Here is a 26,470-nt window from a genome sequence, read left to right as displayed (position 1 = left end):
GGGGGGCTGGTCTGTCTTCTTCCATTCAGCTTATTTTGATATTTCTTCATGATTGTGGTAATAGTTCATTTTTTAAAAGATTTTAAATACTTCTCGCATTTTATTTATGAAAAATCTGTGGGTCTTTTATTTTTTACATATTTTTCCAACTTTGAGACTTAATTGAAATAAAACATTGTTTAAGGTATACGTAATTTGATGTGTATATATTGTGAAATGATTACCACAATAAGGTTAGTTAATACATCCACCAACTCACATGATTACCATTTCTGTGTATGTGGTGAGAACATTTAAGATGTATTCTTAGGTACTTTCAATCAATTACATAATATAGTATTGTCAACTATAATCCCAATGCTGTACATTAGATCCCCAAAACCTAATAATTGCACAACTGGAAATTTGTACTCTTTGACCAGCATCTCCTCATTTCTCCTACCATCACCTCCTGCCCCTGGCAACCTTCTTTTACTTTGAGTTTGGCTCAGATTCCACATATGCATTGTGGAATGTGAAATATGTCGTGTTTTTGGTTGTTTCAAGATATTTTTTGATTTCCCTTTTGTTTTCTTCTTTGATTCACTGGTTGTTCATGAGTATGTTATTTAATTTCCAAATATTCATGATTTTCACATTTTCCTCCTGTTATCAATTTCTAACTTCATACCTCTATGGTTAGAAAAGATATTTGGCATAACTTCAGTCTTCAATTTGATAAGATTTGTTTTGTGACCTAACATATGATCCATCCTGGAGAATGTTCTGTGTATGCTTGAGAAGAATAAGTATTCTGTTGCTGTTGGATAGAATGTTCTATTTATGCCTGTTAGGTCCATTTGGTCTAAGGTATAGTTCAAGTCCAATGTTTCCTTATTAATGTTGTGCCTAAATGATCGATCCACTGTTTAAAATAGAGTACTAAAGTTCCTTATCATTATTGTATTGTCTATTTCTCCCTTCAGATCTGTTTCTTTTGCTTAGGTACTCTGATGCTCAATATATATATATTTACAACTGTTACATCTTCGTGATGAATTGACCCATTTTTCATTATATTATATCCTTTGTCTTTCTTCTTATAGTTTTTAACTTAAAGTCTATTTTGTCTGATATCAATGTAGCTACCCTCGCTCTTTTGGTTTCCATTTGCATGGAATTGCTTTTCCATCTCTTCACATTGAGTCTGTGTGTGTCCTTAAGGCTGAAATGAGTCTCTAACAGGCATAGTGGGGGTCATATTTTTTATCCATTTAGCACTATGTTCTTTGGAGAAGAGATTTCATTTGCATTTAAAGTAATTATTGATAGGTAAGAACTTATAATGCTATTTTATTGTTTTCTCATTGTTTTAAAGTTCCCTTGTTGCTTTCTTCCTTTCTTGCTGTCTTCCTTTGTGAAATGAAATTTTCCAAAGTGGTATACCTTGATTCCCTTTTTATCTTTCATGTTATCTATTGTAGGTTTTACTTTGTGGTTACCATGAGGCTTACATAAAATATCTTACTGATATAACAGTACATTTAACATTTGTAACAACTTTAATCATATACAAATACTCCACCCTCCACCCCAACATCTTAGGGTTTTGATATAAAAATTTAACTTTTTATATTGCATATTCATTATCGCTATAGTTATTTTTAATACCTTTATCTTTTAAACTTTATACTAGAATTAATTAACACACCACCATATTACAGTATTAGAGTATTATGATTTTGACTACATACTTACCTTCTTCAGTGTTTTATATCTTCATGTTTTTCATTTTACTAGCTAGTATTCTTTCATCTCAGATTGAAGAACACCTTTCAGCATTTTTAGTAAGGTTTGATGATGATTAATTCCCTTATTTGGGAATATCTTTCTCTCTCCTTCATTTCTGAAGGACAACTTTACTGAATAAAGTATTCTTGGTTGGTTTTTTCTTCAGCACTTTGAGTATATCATCCCACTCTCTTCCGGCCTGCAAGATTTCCGCTGAGAAATCTGCTAACAGACTTACAAGGATTCCCTTGTCATGTGATTTTTTTTTCTCTTGCTGCTTTCAAAACGGTCTTTTATTTTAGACAGTTTTATTATAATGTGTCTTGGAAAGAATCGCTTTGGGTTGAAATCTTGGGGAAAATTATAAATTTTATGAACTTAAATGTCCAAATCTCTCTCCAAATTTGGGAAATTCTCATTCATTAGGTCTCTAACCTTTCAACCCATTTCGCCCTCTCTTCTCCTTCTGGTATACCAATAAATGCATAGATTATTTTTATGGTATACCATGGTTCATGTAGGCTTTCTTCACGCTTTTTAATTTTTTTGTTTTCAGACTAGATAACGTTAAATAATCTGTCTTCTACTTCGTAATAATTTTTTCTGCTTGATCCAGTCTGCTGTTGATGATTTCCATTGCATTTGCTTTCCTAAGGTGGTGATGACTGCTCAAGCATGTGGTTTCTCCCAATCCCACGGAATCCAGTTTCTACGCATGCTCACTGGCCATCTGCAAAGACTCATTCTGACCATTCTTGCCCTCAGGGGCAGGCATAAGAAGGCAGTCACTGGGTATGGGTGTGTCTGAGTGAGCTGCACAGAGCTTGGTGATAGCCATAGGCCAGCTGAAGTGATCAGTACGGGAGACAACCTCAGTGGCTCATGAGTAATTTTCTGATAGAGTTCCCAAAGCAGTTAATAAAATGTGTGTTCCTTTGATATGTTCCATTCCCAGCCTTAGCTGTTGTTCTCCCAGCATGACTGTCTACCCCCAAGTCGTATAGCTCACAACGCAATATTCTGGATGGAGTGAGAAAGAAATGGGTTTTGGGAGTATCTCACACAGCTGGAGAATCCAGCACCTGCTCTCAATTTCCCACATGGAGAAAATCATGGGCAGAGAAGTCTCTATTGGCATTGAGCTGTGCTGTCTTGGGGAAAAGGTGACACAGGTAAAGTAAAACAGCTCCATTTATTGTCTTCAATAGATCCAATCTTGGATGGTTTTTCCTCCAAGTATGCTGAAACCTCTCTGATGGACCGCTGGACTCCCACAAAGGCACTCTCATCCATGAGTGATTGTCTAAATCACTGTTCTTTGAGGGTAGGATAGTAAACTTCATCCTGAAACTTCTGAAAACAACTTTCATTAATTCTTTCTTTTGCCAGTTGAAATTTACTGCTGAGCCCCTCTAGTGAATTTTCCGTTTCAGCTACTGTGCTTTTCCACTTTGGAATTTCCATTTGGTTCCTTTTTTTGTAATTTCTATCTTCTTAATGATATTCTCTATCTGATATGACTTTGTCATCATACTTTATTTTTTTAAGCATTTCTTTTAGTTCATTGAACTTAATGGCTACTTCGAAGAATCTATGTATTAAATCCAACATGCCACTCTCATAACCAGTATCTGCTGCCTGCCTTTTTTTTTAAATGACATATGGGTTATTTTTTCATGTTTCTTTGCATGTTTCACAATTTTGTGTTGGAAACTTGGTATTTTAGATAGTATGTTGTCCTAATTCACAGTACTGGCCTCCCCACTCTGGGACTTGTTATTTTTTATGCTTGCTTGTTCATTTGGTAGCTAGATAGCTTATTTTCGTAAATTCTATGCCCCTAATTCCCATAGGGTTAAGCCTCCGACTTGCTCCCCTGGGGAGATTTGGCTTTGCCTACAGTCATCCTGAGAGGAGAGCAATTTTGGAAGAGTGCTTGGTCTCTTTCTCTGACCACACCTAGATGTTAAACTCCACTAAATATGGCCAATTGCTTTACAGTTTTCACCAATGAACTTCGGTATAAACTACTCCACAGAATAAACTAACCAAATTGACATTACTTTGAAGGGAGAGTTTCAGAGGTCCATGTTTGAGATTTGTTCTGACATTAAGAGTCAGTCTCCTAGTAAGCCTATACTTAAATCTGTATGTTCAATCAATCTACCAATCTCCTCTCAAATTACCTTTCACCACAAGCTCTACTGTTTTTGAGAGTACCCTTAGGCTTGAACTTCTCTACACTCTGCTGTAGTCAGTTTCTCTGGGAAGGGATTAGGAGCTGTTTTGTTTTGTTTTTTAAGATTTTATTTATTTATTTGAGACAGAGAGAATGAGAGACAGAGAGCATGAGAGGGAGGAGGGTCAGAGGGAGAAGCAGACTCCCTGCCGAGCAGGGAGCCCGATGAGGGACTCGATCCTGGGACTCCAGGATCATGACCTGAGCTGAAGGCAGTCGCTTAACCAACTGAGCCACCCAAGTGCCCCTAGGAGCTGTTTTATGACCCCCTTCTCACTACAGGGAAAATCTGTGAGCCATAGCTGTGAAGTTGGGAGATGGACAATAGCATGCTTTGAGTGACATCCCATCTTTAGAAGGTGAGTACTTAGTAACCACTAAAAGTCTCAGGTCTTCCTGGTTTGTCTGTAGTGGTGTGGAACCACTACTTTAGAGGCTAGGGCAATTGGACTCTCTGTATTCTAAGCAGCACTATGCCCAAAGTAGAGCCTCCATCCCAAGAATGAGGACTGGGCAAAAAAAGGGAGCCCCCATCTCTGAGTCACACTTGGCTAGCAAAATGTAGCTGGAGGCAGGATGACAAATGCAACTGCCCTGCTATTTCCTGGAAGATAGCCCTCCAAGTGGGGGCGGGGGGTGGGGGTAGAAATCCTGTCTTCTTGATTGCACTGATATGGAGTTACCATCTTGCCCAGCTGGGATAGGTCCGGGAAGCAATGGGTCTTGGTGCAAATACCACAGATTCTTTACCAAATTTTAGTAAATTTCCTTGAATAAATGTTTCTTTACTTGCTATATATCCTTTAGAACATTTCCAAAGACTGTAAATAGTTGTTTTTGTTTTTTAATAATTGTCACCAATTTTGCTAAGGAGTAGGTCCACAGAGCTCCTTATGCTGCCATGCTGGAAGTCTCTTTCAGCCATTGAGCTTTTTAAAATGTAAATCAGATCATTTCCCCCTTGAAAACTCTCCAAAAATTCCCTTCACATTTATAACACAGTCCAAGTTTCTCCTAAGCTCTACAAAGATCTACACGATGCAGCCTCTGCCAACCACTGGCTATCATTCTTTACCACTTTTTATGTACTTTATTTACTCTGCTCTAATCTCTGTCGCAACAAGGGTGGTCCTCTTCAGGGTCTATCTTCTATTCCCTTTAAAAAGCTCTCTTCCTAGATTTCTCCATGGCCTCCTTCCCCATTTCATTCAGGTCTCTGCACAAATGTCATTTCAAGATATTTTCTAAAATAGTACCTGCCCTCCATTCTTTATCCACGTATCCCACTCTGATTTTCTTTACAGCACCTAAATTTACTTAACCTATTCATTTTGTTACATGCTTAAAGTCTGTTTCCCCTATTGGAATAACAACTCTAAGAGGGTAGGGGATTTTGCAATCTTCTTCACCAGTGTATCCCCAGTATTTAGTACTTGGCACACAGTCAATACTCAATAAATACTTGTTGAAAGAATAAACATAAACAAGAACTGAAATATTTTTAAAGCTATTTACATCTTAAATGACATTAACAGAGAATATTTTTATTTATATCCATAAAGAGAATGATTAACAGAGTATGGGAAAAATAGTTGTTCATTTGGCTTAGGAAATATAAACAAAGTGGCCAATATCCAAGTATTTAATATTCAGTTTCAGTAATCCTAAAACTTATTTTTATAAATAGCACTGCTGACCTGCCCTTGCCTTTACACTACATATACCAGACACAAAAGAAATAATCATCTCTAATTTAATGGGAAAATAAAAACAATACTAAAATGATAAATACACTACGACCACTAGTTTTGACAACTGGGGTATTAAAAGATTTAGAAGCTAATCAATTTGAAAATCCTTAATCAAATACAAATTTGTCACTGTCACTAATTATAAATAAAAGTCTTTAGCATTAAAAAAGTTAGGATATTTCTTCCATTTTTTCAGTTTCACTCCATATACCTTCCTATCATAGGCCAAGTTTTGCAATGAGCTTAGCAAGGCTAAGCAAAAGAATCTTAGGTTATGGAGTTTTACCTTGAGTCCTGTCTTCTCGTCATCACTTCCATTATTTGTAGATGGTGTCTCATCTCCTTGCCTGGAAACCAAGACAAAATCTTCACTATTAAGAGTAGATACTGAGTCTGAGGAGACACTGATTTTTCCAACAGAAGCCTTGTCATCCATGACTCAAGAATGAAGCTCAACTCATGAATGATTAAATATTTTAAAAATGCCTGAAAAACAAAAACCATAAAGATACTCATATAGAATGTCTGCCAGATATTCAGTTATGCTCTAATTCTTACAAAATACATATGGAAAAACTTAAAAAAATACTTTCAAAATCTTTTCCCAAGACTTTCACTACTTACAACTTAGGCTTTTTATTCCAGATAATGAAGGAATTTGATGCTATTCAGGGCCAGGATATTTCAGAATAAAAACAAAACAAAACAATAAAACAGATTCCCTTGAGAATAACTGCCTACCTACAGTGATTTTTTTGGCATAAGTTACAACTCTGTTCTTGGACTTCAAAAACTATGAAGTACTAAACTTCTGTTTTCTACCCTTTAATTTGTAAAGCTGTACACATAAATGAAATTGAAAGCACACAAGACAATAAGGTTTTTCTAATGTTACTGATATTTAAATTTAAAATATTAACACGATGCTTTTAAGAAATAAAATTTCATAGTCACACTCAAGAGAAATAAATTCAAGGCAGAGCAAGCAGAAATTCTAGAGCTGGGAAATACCTTACATAGCAAGAAATCAGAAATCCATTAAAAACTCAATCTTCCCATCCCATGGTTTCTTAAAGAGTTCAACTCAACATGAACATTACCAGTAAGTTTCATGCCAAAAATTCCCAGCAAGAAGTATAAAAATACGTCACTTATGCACTCAAATATTTATTGACTCCTGGAATAAAACTTAAACTCATCTACCATTTAAAAACCTGGGTCTGAATACTTTATGGCAATGTTCCCATTTGGTTGCCAGAACAGCAAGAGAACAAACAATGCAACATACTCAGAAAGCTTTAACCAATAAACAGTAGCAGTTCTAGCTCTCTGCTCATCTTGTACCTCAGAGGTAAAGGTGCTGAGAGCCTATTTAATCTCTCCAATTAACAAGTCCTGATTTATGCTTTGTGTTTTTAACTGAACATATATTTATTGAGCATACACCATGTGCCAAGCACTATTTTCCCTTCAAAGGCTCACAACCAGATAAACACCTGGCAGCAGGAATTAAACAATCCCTCAGTATTACAGTTCAAAAGAAACTTAGAAATAATCAATACTGTTAAACAGATAAGAAAACGGCAACCCCAAAAGAAGGTAATTTACCCAAGCATAACTAAGGATGGAATCCTTACTAATACTACTTACTTCTATTTAAACTAATTTCCTTGCTTAAATGGCTATCACAGCTTTACATTTCATAGGACTAAATTTAAATGTATAGTGTGGCATTCAAAGACACTTCAAAATGTACTTCTTGAAAACTTTTTTTTAATGTAGTTTTGCTTCATCCATTCAATGAATACTCACCAAGTGTCTAGTGTATAAAGAATAATACATGGTAAGCAAGAGAAATTAAGATTCTTGCCCCAAAGGAATGTATACTGTAGCAGAGAACAGAAGTGCATTGAACAGATTACTAGGTACTGATTTAGGGTAAAGAAAACTATGGGAACATGTTGCGAGAGGGATTTAGACATGGAGAGTTAAGGAATATATTCACCTGAAACTAGGAGGATATTGTATGACAATTATACATCAATATAAAAAAAGAGAAACATATTAGAAGAGGTAATGTCCTTACTAAAGATATATACTTTAATACATCCATGTATTTGCCCTCATTGGATCCTCCTTCTAAAGTGGTTTTCTTGGTTTTGTACTCCATTACTCCAACTCATCATTCATGATCTAACTCTCCTTTTCCTAGTAGCTTGCCGATCTTCATCCCAGAACCAAATAAAACTGCTTGCCTTATTTCTACTCCTATAGCATTTTACATTTTTATAGTACTATTGTGATGTATTACAATTTGATGGCGACTGCCTCTTAATTTATTCTTCATATTATTTATTACACAGATAAGGAAATTGAGACCTAGACAGATGGTGTAACTTGTTCAAGGTAATGGCTGTAATGTAAATGGTTAGAGGCAAAGGCAAAAACTGAACCCAGTTATCTATTATTCCAGAAGCTATGCTCTTTCTGTCAGATTATGATACCTTTCCAATGCCACAAATCTGGGCTTTGTCCCAAAACCCTCAGTATTGGGTTTTGGAGAACTAGTATTTTAGGCAAGGTTTTTCATGCTTAATTAGATTTCCATTCTTTTAAATTGTGATTAATAGGATAGCAAAGTGCCTCGGAAAGTTCTCTAAAGCTATGATCTGAGATACTGCTTTCTATAGTACTCTGGACTCAAAAAATAATATACTTTGGTATTTAAACACTATGAAACTGAGAAGACTTGTCCGACGCAAAGTTCAACCTATTTCCTTTGAGGAGATGACAGGAAAATACACTTTATAAAATACTATTTGTTTTGGCACCTGTAAAGAACTGAATCACTCAGTGGGAATGAGGTTTATCAAAACATGCAGTAGTACAGGAAAAGTTATACAAGATTCCCCTTCTCTGGCCTCCACGATAAAGAGGTGTCCCAGAACTTGGTGTACTCCTGGCAAAACTGTATTCATAATCTCTCTCTTGAGACCACAAGGGGTAATTGTTTTGTTTTTAATCCCTACTTATATCATTTACCACAAGAAGCCTCCTACTGTAATCCTTCATCCTTCAGACTGCAATTCTAGATCTAAACCTCATGGATAATAGAGAACAAGCTTCTTCCCCCAAATATCCTGCACTACCATCTCTCTTCCTACTTTTCCCCATAATATCCATCACCATTTGACACACTTTATGTTTTAATCATTTGTTTTTAAATATCATGTAAGCTAGAATCTAAGTTCCACCAGGGCAGAGATTGGTGTCTGTTTCATTAACTGCTGTACCTTATCACCTGGAACAATGCCTGGCACATAGTAGGTGCTCAAATATTTGCTAAAAAAATTAGGATAAATGGCAAATAAAGATGGAAAAGAGCAAGAGGCACCCAATGAAAAGATCTTTTACTGACTGACAGTAAGAACAGAAGTCATACTTGTAATGGTAAAGCACACAATTAAGAGAAAAAACCCAAGTTAGAATACTGGTTGCACTACCTAATAGTGTGAGCTTTGTCATAATAAGCCTTAGTTTCCATAAGTGAAAATGATGTACTATCTACCTCACAAAACTATTATAAAAATTACTAAGGAACACATGTACATCTCATTTAATAACAATCATAAAACATTGTAAGCACCCAATAGTTATAGCTTTTTAAGCTAACTTCCAATTTTAAAAGAATTAACTATCAGGGCACCTGGGTGGCTCAGTCAGTTAAGCATCTGCCTTCAGCTCAGGTCATGATTTCAGAGTCCTGGGATCGAGCCCTGTGTCAGGCTCCCTGCTCAGCAAGGAGTCTGCTTCTCCTTCTCTCTTTGCCCCTCTCCCCTCTCGTGCTCTCTGTCTCAAAAAGTTCAATAAAATCTTAAAAAAATAATAAAAATAATAAAAATTAACACGTATCAACTGATTTTGGTAATTCAGTTTAGGAAACACAATACTAGGACAAAAATATATAGCTTTCCTATTTTCCACATTCTAATTTCTTTATATCTAAATAAATGTGAAGGAATACTCTGAATAAAAAAATGTTTTATCTTTGTATAATACTTTACAGATACTAGAACATACACATTCTTTATCTCATTTTTATCATCCTAACAATTCTATAAGGTAGACAGAGTAAGGATGTTTATCCCATTTTAATAAGATAATATACATATATGCACCCTGGTATTGGTAGGCACCAATTACTTCCTTCTTTTATACAACTGACGACATAGACCCTAGCATGTCTAGTTACCAACAGGGCCAGATTGGTGAGTCAAGTTCAAGGATGTTTCCTTCTCTGTCTCCTTTAATAAGTCAATAAGTCACTTTTGTTTAATTATGCAGCCTCCTGCATCAAACCCAAAAGTTCAATTGTTATATTTTTCATAACTTCTTTCATTACTTTTATCCTTATTGAGATATAAAATATCCCTAGAGATCTTCTGATTGAAGATTAGTCTCACGGGGGAGCCTAGCTGGCTCAGTCAGTAGACATGGTCGGTAGACATGTAACTCGATCTCAGGTTGTGCGTTTGAGCCCCATGTTGGGCACAGAGATTTAATAAAAAAAATTTTTAAAAAGGGGTGCCTGGGGACACCTGGGTGGCTCAGTCGGTTAAGTGTCTGCCTTTGGCTTAGGTTATGATCTCAGGGTCCTGGTATTGAGTCCCACATTGGGCTCCCTGCTCAGCGGGGAGCCTGCTTCTCCCTCTGCCTGCTGCACCCCCTGCTTGAGCGCGCCCTGACAAATCTTTAAAAAAATAATAAAATATGAGCGCCTGGGTGGCTCAGTCGTTAAGCGTCTGCCTTCGGCTCAGGTCATGATCCCAGGGTCCTGGGATCGAGTCCCACATCGGGCTCCCCGCTTGGCGGGAAGCCTGCTTCTCCCTCTCCCACTCCCCCTGCTGTGTTCCTCCTCTCGCTGTCTCTCTCTGTGTCAAATAAATAAAATCTTTAAAAAAAAAAATTAAAAAAATAAAATAAAATAAAATAAATAAAAAATAAAAACAGGTGCCTGAGTGGCTCAGTCATCTGAGCATCCAACTCTTGATTTTGACTCAGGTCATGATCCTCAGGGTTGTGGGATGGAGCCCTGTGTTGGGCTCCATGCTCAGTGTTGAGTCAGCTTGGGATTCTCTCTCTCCCACTCCCTCTGCCTGCTGCTCCCCCAGCTCGTGCTCTCTCTCTCTCAAATAAATAAATCTTTTTAAATTAAAAAAAAAATAAGTCTCATGATGTCGCAACTGTTTACAAAGTTTTTGCCTAAATTTACTGTTTTGCTCCCTAAGTGACAAATTGATGCTTAACTATGTACTTCTGCAAAGATCATGGCAAATAATGCACCTCAGTCTGCCAAAAGAAGATTAATTTCCATTCTCAATCTCCTCTTTCTTAAACACTTAAGAGACCCAGCTAATGGAGAGTAAAATGGAGAAGAACTGGGGCGCCTGGGTGGCTCAGTAGGTTAAGCATCTGCCTTCGGCTCACATCATGATCTCAGGGTCCTGGGATTGAGCCTCATATCCGGCTTCCTGCTCAGCAGGGAATCTGCTTTTTTTTTCCTCTTTCTCCCCAGCCCCCCCCGCCCCTCCCCACTGCTTGTTGTTTCTCAAATAAATAAAATCTTAAAAAAAAAAAAAAGAAAAGCACTGCCCATGATAAAGGCTCTTTTGATAGTCCTTCAACAGCAGTGGGCTCTTGGATAATCAGTGTTTACTTTTAAAAAACTTGAACTCTTTTTTTGGACGGAGTACTATCAGATATTTGTATTGTTTCTAATTACTAACAGAGTAACATAAACAGTGAACTTGCAGCGGCATGAATTTGCTAATGTGCAATCAGTAGAGGCAAAAATCCCAATAAGTGACCTACCTAAAGTGATAAAAGAGGTATGAGTGATACTTGTAATTGAACTTGACATGCTTGAGACAAAATGTGCTAGTTCCCAGCCACTATTCTAGGGCTCTAATTCATCTTTATTTCCTGAAACTCTTTCTTCCTAAAGTAGTATTAACTGCCTCCACCTCTACCACTTTCAATAGGACACTCCAAAGAGCAGTCCCTCTCAAAAATCTGGCTCCTCTATCCCTCACCAACCCTTACTGAACCTCCTCTTTTAAAAACTTAATTAAAACTCATCTGTGGGGGTGCCTGGATGGCTTAGTCGGTTGAGCGTCTGCCTTTGGCTCAGGTCATGATCTCGGAGTCCTAGGATCAAGCCCCATGTTGGCTCCCTGCTCAGCAGGGAGTCTGCTTCTCCCTCTCCCTCTGCCCCTCCACCTGCTCCTTCTCTCTCTTGCACACTAATAAATAAACAAAACACCTCATCTGTGGCCCTGGGTATTTTGTTTACCCTCTGAGCGTCTTTTTAAAAGGAAATAAATCAGTCAAGGTCAGTACAAACTTTCAAAACCCAAAGAATTTTTTTTCAGTTTTCATCATCTTCTACCGCTGAAATAAATGAAAATGCTGACCATTTCTTTATTCTAAAACTTTTTTCTTGCTTCCATTTTCTACCTCTACCTTTTCTCAGCTGTCACTTAGTTTCCCTTTCTTCTGACCTTTTTTTTTTTTTTAAGATTTTATTTATTCATGAGAGACAGAGAGAGAGGAAGGCAGAAAGAGAAGCAGGCTCCCTGTGGAGTAGGGATCCTGATGCAGGACTCGATCCCCCTGGGATCATGACCTGAGCTGAAGGCAGACGCTTAACCAACTGAGCCACCCAGGCACCCCTCTTCTGCCCATTCTTTAAGTTCTACCCTGCTCCTCTTCTTTTTCCACTTTTCCCTGGCTCTCTTATTAGCTCACACAGTTATGACTTGTTTTTTCTTTTGGTATGCTGACGATACTCAATAGCTCTCTCTCTCCTCTCTAATTCCATATGGGTATTTGTTACATTTTTCTTTTCTTTTTTTTTTTTTTTAAGAGAGTGAGGAGGGTGAGGGGAGGGGCAGGGAGAGGGAAGAGAGAATCTCAAGCAGGCTCCATGCCCAGCACGGAGCCTGGCGCGGGGCTGATCTCACAATCCTGAGATTATGACCTGAGCTGAAATCAAGAGCGGAACGCTCAATCGAATGAACCACCCAGGCACCCGTGTTTTCCTTTCTATTTAGTATTAAATGTCTGACATGTGCCAGGCACTATGTATAATGTTATGGTGAGGAGTAATAGGTAGTCTTGACCTAGGATAGGCTTACAGTGGTACAGAAAATGGGACAGATGAACAGGTAATTATAATATAGTGCTTGGTATAACAGAGGTATGCAAAGGATGTATACATAGGATAGCTCTGCTACATGTGTTCATGACCATCTCAAAATCAATTCCATGTAAACCTGTCAACCACACAAGGACATTCCTTCTTCCTCATAGGTTCCCTATCCTGGTTAACAACCATTGATCCAAGACAGAGATGTCAAAAAAGTCCTTGACTCATTTTCTCATTCTCCCCTGGAACACTAATGGATTTTAGTTCCAAAACATACCCCAATCTTATTTTTTCTTTGCCATCCTTCATGTCACTGACTCGTGAGTACTTCATTCTCTTTCAACTTTGCTAAAACATGGAGGGGCAGAGGGAGAAGCAGACCTTTTCTAGACTCTCTCTAGTCATTATCAAAGTCCTGTAGCTAATATCTCAAATTTAGATCTGATCATATATCCCACCCCTTCCTCAAAACCTTTGACTGCTCCTGACTGAAAATAGAATAAAATTCAAACTCTCTATATCATTAGTCTTCAAAATATGGAGACAATCTATCATTCTAGTCTTATCTCCTTCTATCAAACCATACCAGAAACGCACCAAATATGTCATGCATTTTTATGCTTTCAAGCCTTTGCTCACATTGTTTGCTAATATAGGAATATGTCTTCACTTCCCCACGTAGTCCTTCTCCCTCACCAGCAATCTTATGGTACAATCAAATATCCAAACTCCCCCCTTCCCTTCTGCAATATTCACTATTTCTCTCTAGGGCTCCTAAGGTTTTTGTTTGCTTTTTAATTCTATCACAAAATTACAGCATTTATCACACAGTAAAATATCATACCTCTTCCCTGCTCCACTGTATTGGTTGATCACTCATTCCAGAAACAATTACTAAGTACAAACCACTATAGTAAATGCTGGGAATACAATGAGCACAGACAGTCCCTGCGAACTATCTGTGGACTGGGATCTTGGATTTTATTCATATTATCTTTATATCCTTGTTTACTAGCAGCACTAAATAATTTTGGTTGAATAATACTCTTTAATCAGTGTTTAACTGGTAGGAGGACAAATGACAAATCTGCTATACTACATGCATGTGACTTGGGGATATGGATATGGATGGCAACTAGAATAAAGAGACTCAAAAAGAACTACCTTTGAGTGTGCCTCCCTGACTCTTCATCAAGTTCCCAACTGTCAAGCTCAAAACCAGTTAACATCGAGTCAGAAAATATACCTGAGATTCCCTTTGGACCAAAACACTCTCTTACCACTTCCTTCCTAATACCCATCATTTTTGTTGCTCAGCCAGTGAGCAAATGAGTACAGCTTTAGGGAATCTTAAGGGGGATACTTAAGTCATCTTGCTAAATATAAAGAGATAATAGTTATTAGTTCCTACTGCCAATTATATGGCCAACATGGTACTAAAAAGCTTTATATGCATTATTTCTAATATTCACACAAACTTTGACAGATAGATATTGACTTCATATGACAAACAAACTGAGGCTTAGACCGGTTCAATAACCTGCTTAAGTTCACAGATAAAACTGTAGGTGCCTCTGTCCTTTTCTGGAATGCAGCTCTTCTCCTTGGTGTCCTTATCTCCATTCTCTCCCCATTCTAATCCACTCTTTATGTTAGATACCAGTTGTATCTGTCTAAAACACAGATAAGATTACTCTCTATTCAGAAAAAGACAAAATAGGAAGGAAGAGAATCAAGTCTCAAAGATGCTGTAACAGGCCAATTCCTCTCGGTTTGTAACCCTTTAAAATCAAACGGCGTACAAAGAAGTTTTTTTTTTTTTTTAATAACACTATATTAATCTCAGCTTTTTCTTTTTTCCTTGGCTCAGATGTTTGTTTCCCTGCACTGGTTTTCACATGAATTTCTCACAGCCTAGCCCTGGGAAGGGTGGAACAAATCTAACAAAACTCAATGGAAAATCATCCCTTCTTTATAAAAATAAATTCCTTTCCACCACTACTAATTGCTAAACAATAGATTGTCTTTGTTGAAGTCTAACGCTGAATTTGGAGGCTGTTTCTTTGAATTATTCTAGTGAGCTAAGAGAACCATATTAATTTAAGCCTTATGAATAATTTCAGCTTCGCTTAAAAAACCAGAAACAAAAGAAAACAAAACAATCGTCTTGGGCCTACAGCACTTAAAAGCAAGAAAAACCAGCTTACCTAAAAGTCATCATCAGGCAAATTTTAACCTGCAATGCCTGTGACAATTTACTTCAACGATAAAGTGATTCTTTTAGTTCAATTCCAGATAAACTAAAAAGGATAACTTAATTATAGGAATACAGAAATTTGTAAGATAGAAGGGTTTACTTTTTTTTTTTTAAAGATTTTATTTATTTATTTGAGAGTGAGAATGAGAGAGCATGAGAGGGGGAGGGTCAGAGGGAGAAGCAGACTCCCTGCCGAGCAGGGAGCCCGATGCGGGACTCGATCCTGGGACTCCAGGATCATGACCTGAGCCGAAGGCAGCCGCTTAACCAACTGAGCCACCCAGGCGCCCCAGAAGGGTTTACTTTTTAAAAAAGACTTTAAAGTTTCAATCTTGTTAAATTGTGGTTAAATATACATTACTATTTTAGCCATTTTTAAGTGTACAGTTTTGTGGCATTGAGTACATTCACACTATTGTGCAACTATCACCACCATCGACCTCTAGAACTCTTTATCTTCCCCAACTGAAATTTCCTATCCATTAAACACCAACTCCAATTCCTCCAGGCAACCAACACACTATTCTTTCTCTATGAATTTGACTATTCCACGTACTTCATAAAAGTAGGGGAATCACACAATATCTGTCCTTTTGTGGCTGGCTTATTTCATTTGGTACAATGTCTTCAAAGTTCACCTAAGTTATAGCATGTGTCTGAATTTCCTCTTTAAGGCCGAGTAATAGTCTATGGAATATACGTACTAAATTTTGTTTATCCATTCATTGGACAATACAAATTGTTTTTTCTTAAACATTTATGGGGGGGGGCATGTTGGGCTCCATCCCAAAACCCTGAGATCATGACCTGAATCGAAATCAAGATTAAGATGCCCAACTGACTGAGCCACCCAGGTGCCCTGGTTAATACAAGTTTTTAAAGTCCGACTGTAACATGATATGATCTTTAGGGTAAAACTCACAAAATTAGTAAAGGGCCCAAAGAAGACAACTAGTATTTCCAGAGTTACTTCTCACTTTGTCATAATAAAGCTTTATTAAAGTTAATAGTCTGGTACAATATTAAAAAAATGAACTCCTTGGTCCTTCTGGATGTGACTTAACCGATGTTGTAGCTTCAGTTTTCTCATATGTGAAATGAATGAACATTTTCTATTCTTTTGTGATTGGGAGTAATCAGGAGGGGGGGGGATGCCAGGTGCTGTCCAATTCTAATCCATGATGTAAGCATATTAGTTCCATTTCCGCAAATGAAGAAACAGAGTCTCAAGAGGTAGTAGTAGCTCACCTTCAGTCATATAGAAGTACAGGACTTGGGATATCTATAAATTTCTGATTCCAATGTTCACACTCCCCTATATCTTGAAAGGTACAAGAGGTTAAGAAGAGGGGAAGAAATGCACATAAAACAATTCATTTAACTCTGAGTTAATTATTTGAATGCAGTACTGTTGACAGCTAAAAATAAATAAATAAACAAACCATGTAGGTGATTTCCCCATGTTCCTGTGGATATTTCAGGAAATACCACTTTAATTTTTTTCCAGAACTCAAGGTATGCTGACTTTATGCCACCTCAACACAGTATCTCCAAAACTAAATATTTAAATTATTTGGATGCCATTTCCACACTAGAAACCTACCTCTGGGAACAATAAAAGTTAGCTCATTCACAAAGTCAGATTATATGTCTGACCTCCCTAGTACAGATTTGAAAAAAAAAATGTTTTTTCTTTTTCTGGAACAGATTCCTAAAGCATAATGATTTATATTAGTGTTTTGTAAATCTAAAATATGAATATTTTTAAAAATTTATTTGAGAGAGATAGACAGTGACAGAGATAGCGAGAGAGTGCATAAGCAGGGAGGAGAGGGAGAAGCAGGCTCCCTCTGAGCAGGAAGTCCAAACAGGGAGCCTGACATGGGGCTGGATCCCAGGACCCTGGGATCATGCCCCAAGCCAAAGGCAGATGCCCAGTCGTCTGAGCCACGAAGGCACCCCTAAAAATGTGAATATTTTTAAGCAACACAGGATTGTCCAAGGACTCTCCCTCATTTTAGGAAATTAGTCAATATAGTTCCTTCTCATCCACAGTGAAGAAAATGAATCTATTCCACTTAGAATATCAACCTGTCTACACTTCAATATGAAATGTTTATATTATTCATTTCTCCTTAAACTATGTGAATTTAATGCCAAACAAGCAAATTATCTGACAGATGATCAAAGTCTAAGAGAAATACATTAAATATGGCTTCTCTTTTCTATAACCCTCACCATCCCCCTTTTTAAAAGATTTTATTTATTTGGAAGAGAGAACACAAGTGGTGGGGAAGGGCAGGGCAGAGGGAGAAGCAGACTCCCCGCTGAGCAGGAAGCCTGACTTGGGACTGGATCCCAGGACCCTGAGATCAGGACCAGAGTCGAAGGCAGATGCCCAACGAACTGAGTCACCCAGGCACCCCCTCTTCTATAACCTCTTTTTTATTTTCAGGGAGAAGTGTGTAGGCAAACCACAAATGTTTGGCAGATCCACACCTGTTTTCTGCACCTTCTGATATAAGGTAGCCAGAATTACACAAGGGTGGTGGGACATGGGACAAGTGTGTTGAACAGGGGATGGGCAAACAATAAACATTTCTTACACATCTTCATTCACAGCACTGGAATAGGCACTGTGTGAGAATATTAAAAAATGCACAAATATTAAGTTCCACAAATGTTTTTAAACCTCTGAAAAGATTGTTTCTCACAACCAAAAGCAAAAAATTAAGATTTGTTCCTGCTAGGGAATAATTTTTGTAAAGAAATATTGGCTTTTGAGGGGCACCTGGGTGGCTCAGTCGTTAAGCGTCTGCCTTTGGCTCAGGTCATGATCCCAGGGTCCTGGGATTCAGCCCTGCATTGGGCTCCCTGCTCCATGGGAAGCCTGCTTCTCCCTCCCCCACTCCTGCTGTCCTGCATTCGCTATCTCTCTCTCTGTCAAATAAATAAAATCTTCAAAAAAAAAAAAGGAAAAGAAAAAGAAATATTAGCTTTTGAGGTTAGAGAGAGTTCAGATTTTTCAATTCAGAGAATTCAACAGGTAACTATGATAAGGATATAACCATTTCTCTTCTATAGATATACCAGAGGTCTATTCATAGAAAATCGTGTGTCACAGAAAAAGAGATTTACATGACATGTTCCTACCCTTACATTGCCAGAATCCGTTTATCAGCATACTTCAAGGGTGTAAAAGAGTTTATTACCTCTACAATAAAAATATTAAAATGATTAACTCATGGCTCTTCCCAGTAGTATTATACAAATGCCCAACATTTAATCCAATTTAGCCTTGCATGCTGTCTCTTAATACCCATGATGATACTTAAAATATGCTTCCAAAGAAAAATTCTGCACATCAATTCCTTTTTCTGATACAAGGGCCATCTTCAAAAAAAGGAAAACAAGATTATAACCACAGGTTGTTGGTTTTAAATAACAAAATGTATAAATAAGGGAACATATAGTAAATTTTATATATCATATATAAAATAATTTAATGTATATTTATAATTTTGTATAATATAAATATTACATATGAAATATAAAATGTTATATATTTATAATTATTTTTATATAATATAATTATAAAATATACATTTTGTATACATATAAAATATATATGAAATAATTTTTATATTATAATAAATTTTATATATACACAAAATAAATCTTTAAAATAGTCAAATTATTGTTAATCTTTACAGTTAATAACATTTTGTTAAAGTTATCACAGGCACTAGTTTGCTAATGTACCTAAAGAAATAACAGATTTTAGCACGGAGAAAAATGTATTCCCACATAGATTAATGGATTCCAAGGAGTAGTGATTTGTAACATAAAAAGCTGATGCAACCTTAATTGGAGATATGTAACAACCATACATGAACTCTTATGAGAGATGTGGACCTCCCAATCTGGCAGCACAGCCATACAATTAAGAAGATACACCTCCTGCTTTAAAGGCATGGTCATATATACTATTTAATATCAGGTATGAACTTAAAAATAAGAGCTTTAGTTTTACTGTTTAGTGATCCACAAAAAAAAGGAATTTGGGGGAAAAGTCAGGCCTGATAAAACTCTACTGTGCTGGAAAGAACAATCTTCAAGAGTCTCATTGATCTACCTCAGAGATACTGGTTGCTTTGAAAAGAGGGAAACCTCCAGGCTAAATTCTATACACTAAAGTGTTCGTCGTGACTTGCAAACTGCCATATTTGTTCAGTTTTTGTATAGGAAGAGAAACAAGGCTGTTAGCGTCAACAAGAGTGGTTATAAGTTTAAATGTATATCCAGTATTGTTTTGACTTAAAAGTTTTCTAAAGAATCAAGATCTCTCAGAAACAACACAGAACAGGAGATGCGGGGTGGGGGATGGAGCAGGTAACCAATTTATGTAAAAAAGAAACAACTTTTAAGTTGATACCCACTGACTTTGAGTCCTTGGCCTTGGAGTTTCTTTCTTTGGGATCTAACTATGGAAAACCAATAAAACAAGGCAGTTGCATACAAAGCACCCAAATGTCAGCCAAACCCTTCTTTATGTATGTTGGTTAAATCAGCACTTCTTCGATATTTGAGTTTTAACTCCACGAAAGATTATTTATGAGTTCATTTATTCCACATGCTTGAGAAATCTAATCATACCTGATTATACTGAAAACTACAAAGATATTATGGGTAGCCTATGTCAGAACTTCAGCACACCACTGTCTGTAAAGACACTCAACAGTAGCACTGATTTAAACTAATTATTTTCTGAAGCCTGTACTCAATGATCACTTGTTAAAACAATCACTGTGAAATGATGAGACCTTCAAAGTAGGTTACACATTAGCTGGAAACATGCTCAATAACAATGACTTCTTAAAAAGAATGTGGGCTGTAAAGTTCAGCTGGAAATGTACGCAATAAAAGAAAATGACTTCTAAAGAATCTGGGCTGTAAAGTTGAGATATATTTGGAGAAACTCATGTCTCTTCATGTAGGTAATGTGAACAATACACTTCTTTCAATATGTAATGTAAAAGATAGGAAACAGGTGTCTTCACTTTTATAGTGTCCCACTAAATTACCATTTAACCCAAATTAAGCATGTGTAAACTGCTAATAAAATACTACGCCAATAAGACCAAAATGCATAGAGTTGGTAGGTTAACTATCCAAACATATACCTTAACACCAATGACATAAGTTAATCAACTGTAAACTGAGTTATAAGATTGAAACAATGAAAAGAAGTGCACTACAACACAGCAGTTCAATTTTAATTAGTAATTTGAGTTAATTTGTATTAACTCAAAATTAATTTGTACATGTGAATTTTAAATGTTACTAGTAAATACAAATCAATCATGGATGCAAATATAATGCAATCTGAGGTCTATAAAGAACATAATGCTCTCCCACATTCATTTTCAGTTTTTGTAAGTAAACTCTACTTAAAAACCTTCAATATATATAAAATAGCACCCTATACATGTTGAATTAAGGCCAACAGGTCCTTCGTCTAAAAAAAAAGTTAAATGTATACTTCCTTGGCATCTAAGCTTTTTTTCAACTTTTCTAACATCAGTTTAATGTGATAAACACAGTGCAATTCACCCTCCATTGTTTTCTTTTTAAATAAACAAAGCAGCTGGAAACACATTTACTACACTATTCCAGTCACATGTACATGAACACAGGTGTTTATATGGATGAAAAAATATCAAATGAACGGTGAAAACCTGCCCCTGACAGTTTTCCCCCCAACTAATGAAAACCACAAAAGCCAAAAGATTTCAAATTCAAGTTGGAACACGATTTTAAACTAAGCACTAGTAGCATGATCACTTAATACGGTCTTCTAGGACATTTGCTTCCATGATAAAGTAATCCCCGAGAAAGCTTAAATACGGAGATGCCTGTAAAAACAGGTGCAGATGCTAACAGTCATTAGAACAGTAGCGACCAAAGTAGTACTAGGCAATGGACAGCGAACTATTCCAAGTCTGGGATTATCCTCTGGCTCAACACCAACCCTGAAGGTTGCTGAGAATCAAGACATAGCAATGAGGTATTGGGAGCAGATACTTAAAGGACATGGGGAGAGTGAGACACTTTAACTGCAGGTGGGGAAAATGAGACAGAAGGATCAGTACAAGTTGGCAGGCCAGCAATAAAAGAAAGCAAGTCTTTCAAATTTGGCTCAGCCCAGGAAGCTAGCTTGAGGCCCAAGCCAGCTGAAGTCACAAATACAGGCCCAGCTGGCAATGGGGAGAAACTGAGGCCAGATTCCCAAATAGGACTTGGCCCCAAACATGAAAGTCAAGAGACAATCCGGCTTTGCCTGGGGTTAGAGGGACTGCCGCCAGCGCAGGACTCGGTAGACAGACACCCACCCAGACAGGGGGAACCGGTTTGGGCAGGGGCTGCGAGAGCGTTCCCGCCTGCGCATGCGCCCTCTCCCCTCCGCCACAGCTCCCCCTCCGCCACAGCTCCCCCTCCCCCCAATCACGGCTCCCCTCAGAACCCGGCTCGTCGAAGGAGGTGAGCGCAGTCTGGCCGGCCCAGCCCCGCGGGATAAAAACACAGCCTGGCCCCGAGCAAGGGCTGTCACAGGATCCCCCGGGGCTTGATGGATAGGATGGTGGGAGGAGGAGGAGGGGAAACGCGGCCCTACCCGACCCGCCGTCTCCTCCTCCGCCGCCCGCCGTTCGCCGTTCGCCGTCCGGGAGGCTCCGCCGCCTGGGCCTCCCCAGCCGCCCTGCCCCCGCCCTCCCCGCCCCCTACTCACGTGAGAGTAGCTTCTTCCGCCCTCCGCCCCGCCTCCCGCCCTATTTCATAGGCCTGCTGCTAAGCCGAGCAGCCCCATTGGCCCAACAGGCGGCGAGGGCGTACTTCCTTTCCTCGAAGCTCCACCTGGGCTTTTACCCTGCCACGGGAGTCTGCGCCTGCGCCGAGTGTGCACTCTTTAAGGTGGAGTAGCACTGTGATCTGTGTTTAGACTTGGACGGGCAGTGGCTCTGTGACTGCCTCAGGGACTGGAAGCAGGATGGCAGCGGAATCAGGCTAACTAGCACCTGTTACGCCTAAAAGGAGGTACACATGCAAAGACCACTGGTGCTACAGCAAGAAATCTGCTCACCTTTCACGTTCAAGTACTATTTCAAAAGCAGCCCTTAACAGCGTTACTCAACTCACCTGGCCTTTATCGAAGGCGTGCATTATGATAGGTCTTTTTATGGGTATCTCATTGGCTTTACCACAAACCTGTGAGAATGTTCGATTTTTCTCATTTTATAAAGGAGTCCAACCTAAGTAACAGTTCAATCCAAAAGTCGAAAACTTTTGACTCAAGTCCAAGGGCCACTGGCTGCGACACAGCTGCCTTGAGGTACTTGATACACACAGCCCCACGTTGCGGTATAGAGGTTACTTAAAAATAAAATCTTAAATCATTCAAAAGGGATATATAGAGCAAAAGCAATGAGATTTAAAGTCCTGAATGAATTTACAATGTAGTTGGTAACAGAAACAATGGCTACTAAAGGTGCTAATAAGTCATAACTTATAATTCTACAGCCTATCCCTTACTCTTCCCCTTTCTTTATTCAAATAGCCTATGCTCTTTTCCTGGTGAATGAGTCATGTAATGTTTTCCTGTGCATAATGTATCCAAATCAACCAGAGAAAACACAAAAATGTTGTGCTCTGTTGCAGTCCTTTATGTGACTTGTCTACTATTACAATAGACTTGGCTGCACTCCCACAGGAAAATAGCTTTGTTCCTTTTCTCCTTATACAGTTACATAATAATACACACCCATTTTAAAGTAGTAGTATCAAATAATAGATGCAGTATTATGAAACCCCCTGATATCCTGATGCACTTTTAATATGTTGGTGACTATACAATCAATGATTCTTTGATTCATATGTATACACCAAATATGTATGTAAATCTTAACATAAATTTTTTAAATAAAATTTTATTACAGATTGTACAGTATATGCCTTGGAGAACAGAAAACAGAGACAAGCTACAATAAAAAATAAAACATCACATTCCCACCACCAATGTTAATACCATAATGCATATCCTTCTTTGTGTGCCAACATATTGTTCTGTAAAATGAGATCACATGGTTTAGCAATCTGCTTTATTCAATTAACAATATCTACTTTACCATTTCAGTATATTTCCCTCACATCTAATTCCTAGATCACATCCAATTTTCCATCAACCTGAAAGTATTTTTACAGTTGGCTTTCCCAAATCAGTAATATTTCAATTAAGTTTTCCTCTCATCTATTATCTACTATAATCAAATATTCTGTTGATTGAAATATATTTTTTTAAAGTTAGTTTTCCTAAATCAGTATCCAATCCAGGACCACACACTACAACTGGTTGTTCTATCCCTTAAATATTTTTTACTCTAGCACTTAAGAAAAATACTAAGATACTGGCTTACTGAAGAAATCAGGCCACTTGAAGTGCAAAATTTCCCACTCTCTGGATCTGAATGATTGCTTCCCCAAGAGGTTACTGAATTTGTTCCTTTAGACCTGGTATTTCCCAGAAACTGGAAGTTCTATTTCAAGGCTCAATAGATTAATGTGGTAAGTTGGAGCCAGAATGGGAAAATCCACGAATGCTAAAATTAAAAAAAGGAAATTCAATCTATAAACCCATGGGTGCCCTCAGAGGTTTTTAAGGACAGTGCCAATATCAGATTTGGATTTTCTAAAAGATTATTCTGGTAGCAGTAGAAAAGGCAAAATGGGGTAAATGGAACAGTTTAGAGGCCGACTAAGATCAGAAAGATTTGAACTAAGGCAGAAGGGGATGGGGTGGGAGGGAACAGGGTTCAAGAGACATATGAAAAAGAAATATCTTCAAGTTTGCTGATTTTCTTCTGCCTGCTCAAACCTAATTTTGAATCCCTCTAGTGAATTTTTCATTTCTGCTATTGTACTTTTTAACTTCAGAATTTCATTTTGGTTCCTTTCATAATTTCTATATCTTTAATACTATTTCCATTTTTTTTTCATAGTTTTTCTGACTTCATCCATGTTTTCTTTTAGCTCAGTGAGCAACTTCAAGACAGTTGATTTAAAGTCTCGTAAGTCAGATGTCTCATCTTTCTCAGGGAAGGTTTCTGTTGATTTATTTTGTTCCTTTGAACAGGCCATACTTTCCTATTTGTATGCCTTTTGATTCTTTGCTAAAAAATGGACATTTGAATCTTATGTGATAACTGTGGAAATCAAATTCTCCCCCTATCCCAGGGATTGCTGGTTTTTGTGTGTATGGTTTGTTTTGTTTTGTTTTGTTTTTTTAATTGTTGAAGGGTATCTCTATGCCAGGAATCAGGATCAGCCTAAGGTGAAAGCTTAAGGTCTCCTCAGTTCTTTTCTGAGCCTGCATCTTTTCCTGGTTATACACAGTGGCTTTCTAATTTTCCCTATGTAAGTGGTTGCTTCTGAATGTCCTAAGCCTTAAATTTCTGGCTCCCAAATGGGGTAAAAGGGAAAACAAACAAACAAAACAGAAGCTGTTCCTTCAAATCCCATAGAAGCCAGCTCAGCCTATGGGGGCTGAAACAATGGCAGTGACTCTGTGCCTGAATCTCAGAACTCAAAAGGCATAATCAGCAATCAAAACACAGAACTCTGGTATTTGGTGAACAAAATTCTTATTTCCCACCACAGCTCCAGCAAGCCACACCAGGAATGTGAACATGGCTGCCTGCCACAGGGCTGAAGGGTAGGAAGCAGGGAGGTGCTATCATGCTAAAGGCTGACATTGACTGAAACTAACCTCAATTTACCAACCAAACTTTCTCCTGGAAGGTGCAAGAATTCAAACAGACTCCAGAGTTACTTCAGACAGTTTCTGCCAGTACAACTGTTGTCTAGGTAGAGAGATGGATTCCTTGTGCTTCCTACTCCATCTGAGGAACAGAAAGAAAAGAAAAAAAGAAATGTGAACAGTGAATGGAGTTTAAGGGATCTGTGGGACACTATCAAGAGAAACAACATACCACTGTGGGAGAAAGAATAATAGAGGTGCCTGGGTGGCTCAGTCGGTTAAGTGCCTGACTCTTGATTTCTGCTCAGGTCATGATCTCAGGATCCTGGGATTGAGCCTTGCATAGGGCTTCACGCTCAGCACATAGTCTGCTTGAGATTCTCTCTCTCCCTCTTTCCCTCTCTTCCTGCACTTGTGTGCACACTCTCTTTCTCTAAGATTAGTGAATAAATCTCAAAAAAAAAATAAGATTCAAACTGTAGAAAGCCAAAGAAAAGAGAGACTCTTAAAAGCAGCAAAAGAGAAGTGATTCTTCACATACAAGGGATCCTCAATAAGATTATCAGCCAATTTCTCATCTTAAACCTTGGAGGCCAGAAAGCAGTAGGTTAATATTATCAATGTGCTGGAAGAAAAAAAAAAAAAAAACTGTTGACAAAGAATTCTGTATCTGGCAAAACTGTCCTTCTAAAGTGAGGGAGAAATTAAAATAATCTCTGATTTTAAAAAAGCTAAGGGAGTTTACCACTAAACCTGGCAATCAGAAGTGCTATAGGCAATCCTTCAGGTTGAAATAAAAGGCTGCTCAACAGTAATTTGAAGCCATACGAAGAAATAAAGATCCCTAGTAAAGATAAATGTGTGGGGAATTATAAAAGTATTATTATAATTCCAGTTTGTAACTCCACCTTTTATTTCCTATATGATTTAAAAGACAAGTGCAGGGCGCCTGGGTGGCTCAGTTGGTTAAGCGACTGCCTTCAGCTCAGGTCATGATCCTGGAGTCCCGGGATCGAGTCCCGCATCGGGCTCCCTGCTCGGCGGGGAGTCTGCTTCTCCCTCTGACCCTCTCATGCTCTATCTCATTCTCTGTCTCAAATAAATAAATAAAATCTTTAAAAAAAAAAAAAGATCCCTTGTTTAAAATAAATAAATAAATAAATAAAAGACAAGTGCATTAGATATTAATCTATGTTATTGGGTACAGAGTGTATAAAAGATATAATCTGTAACATCAATAACAGAAAGAATGGGAAGAGCTATACAGGAGAGGTTTTGTATGCTATTAAAGTTGGTATCAATTCAATTAGATTGTTGTAACTCTTTGGTGTTAAATATAATTCCCATGACAACCACAAAAAAAATACCTATAGAATATTCACAAAAGGAAATAAGAGGTGAATTAAAACTTTTCACTAAAAAAAAAATCAAATAAACA

General features: G+C 37.8%; 1 protein-coding gene across 4 annotated transcripts in view; it reads right to left on the bottom strand.

The window, feature by feature from the left end:
* RABGAP1 (RAB GTPase activating protein 1) overlaps window positions 1-25,169 on the bottom strand; it is a 155,411-nt gene extending 130,242 nt beyond the window's left edge. The window contains exons 1-2 of one of the 4 annotated variants that reach the window (XM_021691691.1): window positions 25,042-25,169; window positions 6,047-6,246 (exon numbers count right to left, since the gene is read on the bottom strand). In XM_021691691.1, coding sequence (XP_021547366.1) covers window positions 6,047-6,196 — 150 coding nt within the window. In that variant the 5' untranslated portion in view covers window positions 6,197-6,246; window positions 25,042-25,169. Of the gene's footprint in view, window positions 1-6,046; window positions 6,247-16,472; window positions 17,026-21,897; window positions 21,963-25,041 lie in introns of those variants that run through there. The other 3 variants (XM_021691689.1, XM_021691692.2, XM_021691690.1) reach the window with 3 other exon arrangements.
* Between the last annotated feature and the right edge of the window lie 1,301 nt (window positions 25,170-26,470).

This window comes from Neomonachus schauinslandi, chromosome 13, assembly GCF_002201575.2.
Source record: "Neomonachus schauinslandi chromosome 13, ASM220157v2, whole genome shotgun sequence".
NCBI lineage: Eukaryota > Metazoa > Chordata > Mammalia > Carnivora > Phocidae > Neomonachus > Neomonachus schauinslandi.
Note: the sequence above shows the minus strand (reverse complement) of the source record. Positions and strands in the feature narration are given on the sequence as shown.